Source organism: Echinops telfairi, unplaced genomic scaffold (genome assembly GCF_000313985.2).
Source record: "Echinops telfairi isolate 266 unplaced genomic scaffold, ASM31398v2 ScPeMD7_3533;HRSCAF=4204_1, whole genome shotgun sequence".
NCBI classification, from domain to species: domain Eukaryota; kingdom Metazoa; phylum Chordata; class Mammalia; order Afrosoricida; family Tenrecidae; genus Echinops; species Echinops telfairi.
The window spans coordinates 28,222,109-28,227,839 of NW_022107432.1; the positions used below are offsets into that span (position 1 = coordinate 28,222,109).

The 5,731-nt window shown below is 44.3% G+C and overlaps 1 protein-coding gene across 1 annotated transcript in view; it reads left to right on the forward strand.

Moving 5' to 3' along the window:
• Window positions 1-5,034: 5,034 nt before the first annotated feature.
• The window catches only part of GLO1 (glyoxalase I), a 30,837-nt gene continuing 30,140 nt past the window's right edge, over window positions 5,035-5,731 (forward strand). Inside the window, exon 1 of the mRNA XM_004710834.2 lies at window positions 5,035-5,152. Coding sequence (XP_004710891.1) covers window positions 5,069-5,152 — 84 coding nt within the window. The 5' untranslated portion in view covers window positions 5,035-5,068. The remainder of the gene's footprint in view (window positions 5,153-5,731) is intronic.

Here is a 5,731-nt window from a genome sequence, read left to right on the forward strand (position 1 = left end):
AGAGTTTATTTTGGAGAAAAAAGAAATCCATGCATAGTTTTTTCATGGTACACTGTGTTAGTCCAGGTAGACTAGAGAAACAAATCCATGGAAACTCATATGTGTATAAGAGAGAGTTTTATATAAAGGGTAATTGTACATTAAGAAAGCACCCTAACCCAGTCCAGTCCAAGGCCATAAATATGATATTAGCCCATATGTCCGATACCAATCTATAAAGTCCTCTTCAGACTCATGTGTATAAGAGAGAGTTTTATATAAAGGGTAATTGTACACATGCAATGACGCCGAATGCAGGAGAATCACAGGCCAGTGGGTAGAAAGTCTTTGGATATAGTGGCAGTGTAAGCATCTCAGCGCTGACAGAGGTTTCCATGTGGCTTCTCCAATTCCCAGGGCACAGGGTCTGTCAGTGAAGTGCCATGTGTCTTGTCAATGGAGGATCTCTCAGGGAGTCAGCGAGAGAGAAAAAGGTCTCCTGTCTCCAAGGAGGAAAATAGAGCAGTTCCCAGAATTCTCAGGAAAAGGCCATGCCCAACACAGAGGTCTCACTGGTTATCTCTGGATTGACAGGCCAGACTCCATCCCTTCACTCGTAATCCTCTCAAATTGACACTAGATTATGTAACTACCACACACATTTTGCATTAACTTTTATTAGACACCCCATATCTATATGCAAATAGAGTTTTGTGAAAAATGGAATTAAAAGATCATGGATTTTCCCCACACAAACTTTTTAAAAGCCCCTCATATTCTGATCCAATAAGAAATAAATTATACACTATTATCTCTCTTAAAGAGCCTTAAATATTGTCCTCTTTTGAAAAAGTATTTTAAGGAAATGGTCGTCAGTATGGGCAGAGCTTTTGTCCAAAGGATGTTCATGGCAGTGTTAAGTTAGTAGCACTGTGGCCCATCGTTCATTAATGTTGCCAGGAAACTAGACTCCTGGAGTACTGCCAAATGATAGCACTCCTGAGAATGCGGAGATACAGGAAAAATACACCTTCCACAGAGTTCTCTTGAGACTGAGTAGAAAGAAAACACCATGTAACATATATATAAAACATGCAATGGTTAGTCTCCTCAAGACCCTGAGAATTAAATGAAGCAAATATAGAAAACGCTTAGCACAATGGTGCATAATGGCTTAATCAATGCTAGTTGTTATTATTATTATTACCAGTATTAGTATATGTTAAAAACAAAACAAAACTGGTAATCGGGAGCTGAGCTATAGCCTTGGGACTATGCGACTTACTAAACAACTAATTAGCTAAACCCTGAGATCGTCAAACTGTTATTTGTTTGTTGTCTTCCTGGTTGTCTTCATGTGTGAAATGAAGGAAGAGATTTATATGAACGTCCTTTCTCGTTCCAAAAATCTATATGACCATGATGCGTGCATAGTCAAGCTTCATCAACTAAGAGAGAGATGATGTCACTGGCAGAAAAGAAAATGTCAAGACAACCAATTGGAGAGGTCTAGATGCTGGTGGGAATATTCAGTGAAAATGCATAGATTATCAATATTTGTGATGTTATAATTGTCACGGCATAGCGACATCATCCAATAACAATTTCTATAACAAATAACAATTTAGTAACCAAGCATCCAAGTAAAATATAAATAAATATTGTATAACTAGCCACAGGTCATTCCTTTGAGTTTTTTTTTTTAATTATTGGCTTGTGGTTGTAACAGATATTTATGACCTGTTTAGTTGTCTATTCTATTGGGGGGCGGCAGGGGGGGGGCGGCCACAGGAAACTATTTCCAATGAAGAGAACACAAACACTTGACAATATGAATCTCCAAACTCACTGCCACCAAGTTGATCATGACTCATAGTGACCCCATATGGACCTAGGCAACTACAAAGTGATGAAGGTAAACAATTTAACCATGCAAGTGTTTTAAACATATGGAGCAGATTTCCTAACCTTTGTTTTTACTAACAAAAAGGCAAAATTGCATATATTTTTAGAGTGGCTTAAACTGTTCCCCCTAAAAATTATGTCCAAATCTAAGCCCCGATACCTGTAAATTCAATTTTATTTGGAAATAGGGTCTTTGAAGGCATGATTAAGTTAAGGATCTTGAGATGAGATTATGTTGGACATAGGGTGGACCTTAAATCCAAGGTCCATTGTCCCGAAAAGAGAAAAGACAGAGAAATTTGAGGCAGAGGAAAGAAGCCAGGTAAAGACAGAGGCAGAAATTAGAATGATGCTGCCACAAGCCAAGGAACACCAGGAGCCACTAGACTTTGGAAAAGGCAACCAAGATTCTCCCTTAGAGCTTGTGGAGGTAATGTGAGCCTGCTGACCCTTTGATTTCAAACTTCTGGCCTTCAGAATTGTAAGAGAACACATTTTTATTGTTTTAGGTCACCAAGTTTGTGTTCGTTTCTTACACAAAATAGATAACTAATATACCTTTATACAAAATAAAACAGAATAGAAGGAAGCACATCTAAGCTGTGTTTGGAATTTATCCCTTCTTAACAAGAAACCATTTCGAAGCCATGCCTTCTGCACTACTGCTGTTTTCTCTTTGCTTCTCTATCTGGTGCATTTTACTTTTCACCCTCCCTTTGTCTGAGCTTTCTAGGCAAGATTTCAGTGGCAATGCACAGTATATGGAGGGTCATCACACTGCCTCAATTCCTGAGAGATTTAACAGCTTTAAGGTGGAGCTCCATGTTGAACATGTATCGTTCTAGTACAACGACTTTGGATAAAATATTTCTCAGTAAGTCAGTGCCAGCGATGCACAAAATTTACACTGAATGTCTTATTCTGCTCACCGTTTTGCAATGGACAGCTATGGTCCAGTTTGTCTAGCAACTCTCCCTTTTCTTAAGAACCACTATAGCCAAGTGGATTTAATCCAGACTGCCAGTCTCAGTGTCCTGACCACACAAGTAAACACAAGACCTAAATTAAGAAAACCAAGTGTGATAGGTTTTTTGTGGCAACACCTGTAAGAAGATATGGGTGGAGTTTAGCCTGTCAATCAGGTCACAGCTTGATGATCTCCTTTGGAGATACGACCAAGATAAATGGCTTCTGGAGGCCAACCCGCCTCCTCTCTCTCTGCCTTCACCCTCATGTTGGTGGCGAACCACTCTGAGACCTGCTAGAGCCCTGGAGATGGTTCCAGTGCCATTGGATCTACAAGACATTGCACCCACCAGGTGGTGATGTTCCTGCATTCTGCATCATTGCATGTGGCTCCAAGAGTCTGAAGAGGGACTTATGGACTAGTATCAGACTTATGGACTTGAGTTGGACTAGGCTGGGGTGTTTTCCTGATATACAATTACAAGCTCTTTCTTACACATCTATGGGTGTCACAGGATTTGTTTCTCTATTCAACCTAGCCTAACACACCAAGGCTACTGCTGTTGAGTTGATTACAAATCTTGGAGGCCCTTTGGGACAGAGTAGAACTGCTCCATAGGGTTTCCAAGCCCACAGCTTTCTGGGAGCAGATAGCCTCATCTTCCTCTGAACCAGTGACCACATTTAGCAGCACATTGCTTAACCTGCTGTGACACCAGGGCTCCTAAACACAGGCCCTCCTCTGCCATTGATCCAGCAGCTGCTCCAAGAGAGAAAGAGGAGGCTTTCTGCTCCGGTAAAGATCTCCAGCTTCAGAACCCCAGAGGCAGTTCTGTTCGGTCACATACCGTCACTATGAATCCATGGATGGCAGTGGGTGGCGATCTTTCTGAAAATTAGCATACATTCTCCGATTCACTTAAAAACTCCTCCCGCGTTCATCTACTCACACCATGTGATTTCTTAAATTACCCTTACCCCAGTCAATACAATTTATTCTCTGTAGAAGAACAAAATAAAAGAAAAAACAGAATCCAATGAGTGGATTTGTCAGGTCCCTCTGTTCAACAGAGTAGAGCTGCCCCAGAGAGTTTCTGAGGCTGTAAACCCTTCAGGACTCCACCTGCTACATCTCTTTTCAGGACTCTGCTAGCAGCTGAGTGCTTACCCGCTAAGACCTATGCTTTGTACGGGAAATGTTTATTGAAAGTACTCTTTGTGCTATTCATTGAAGACAGTGATGGCTCTGCTTTCCTGTAGACACAATTAAAGATATGCCTTAGACTCGAAGAAACTAATGTAAAAAACCACTTCAAGTAAGAGGATCGGGGCCGTTGTCAAACCGTGATCCTCACCAAAATCCTGTAAGGAAGCTCAGAAGAAGTCAGCAAGTATAAGAAGCATATAGAGCTAACAAAAAATGAAACCAAAACTTCATGACTAAACCAGAGGTTTGTATTGTATTATTATTATATTATTATCCCGTCTTGCTTAAACAAACACTTTGAGCCCTTATCACTTACAAAGCGCAACCCCCAAGTGGTTACTGAACTCTGAGCACCCACTACGGGGGAGCTAATTCCAAAGCGACCCTATAGGGCAGAGCAGAACCGCCTCGTCGTTGTTGCTCCCAAGAGTGTTACCTTTCGGTTCGCAGCCGAGCGTCTTAACCACTGCACTCCCTGGGCTCCCTAACAGTTGAACAGAGACCCAAGTAACTCAGAAATTCCGTTTTCCAGCAGGCAGGATTTTTGATAGGCTGGATAAATCATCTTGCTTCCACACACTGTCAATTATGATAGGATTTTTTTAAGCTAAGGGAAAAGCTGCCACTGAAACCCACCAGTCGCTTCCATAAATATTTACAACCTTGGAAGCCCTGTGGTGCAGTTATACTGTCTTAAAAGTCTCTGTGGGTCGGCCGTCGATAGCAGAAGGTTTGGATTTTTAACTTGAGTGCTCCCTTCCATTAAGCTCAAGGCACCTTGGGAACTGTAGTCTTTAGGCGTCGAGCGCCTGCGGCCTACGGCGCGGACTCACTGCGCACCCAATCAGCAGAGAGTTCACTTGCTCCGAGCTAGTCGATTGGCTAGAAGTGAGCGGCCGCCCGCCCCCGGCGCGGTGCCGCCGCTTATTAAAGCCGCCGCAGGGCGGGTGGAAAGTCCGCGGCCGCTGAGTTCCTGGGTCTCCGCTCCGCGGTACCGACAGCAGTGCAATCATGGCAGACGCACAACCAGCGTCCGGCGGCCTCTCCGAGGAGGCCACCCTCGAGTGCTGCTCCGACCCGGACCCCAGTACCAAGGTGGGCGCAGACCCCAAATCCCCGGCCGTGGGACCCCCGGGTGAGCGGCTGCGGCGCGGGGGAGTGAGCCGAGAGCGGGTCCGCCAGGCCGGGCCGGGCTGCGTTCGAGTCCCACGGGGCCGCCCGGCCTCTGTGCCCAAGCGCGCGGAGCGAGGTCGGGGTGTCCGATGGGAGGCTTCGTGGGCGCCGCGTGAATGGAAGGGATTCATTTCTTCAGGCGGTTCCAAAGACCGTGGGGCCTGCGTCCTTGAACTTGCTTATTTTGGAATAGTAGCTGAACGTCATGGCTAACAGGCTCCGGCGCCTTATCTGCGGCCGATCGCCGTCCCCACGAGAGGCGGTTTCGTAGGTTCAAAGGTCCCTGTCCACGCCAGCCCCTCCCGGCCTCGGTGCTTTTTCTTTCTTTCTTTCTTTCGTCCTTCCGTCCTTCCTTCCTTCCTTCCTTTCTTTTATTCCCCCCCAGAAGTTCCTTTTATTTATTTTTTATTTTATTATTTTTTAATCGTTTTATTAGGTGCTCATACGACTCTTATCACAATCCATACATACATCAATTGTGTAAAGCACATTTGTACATTC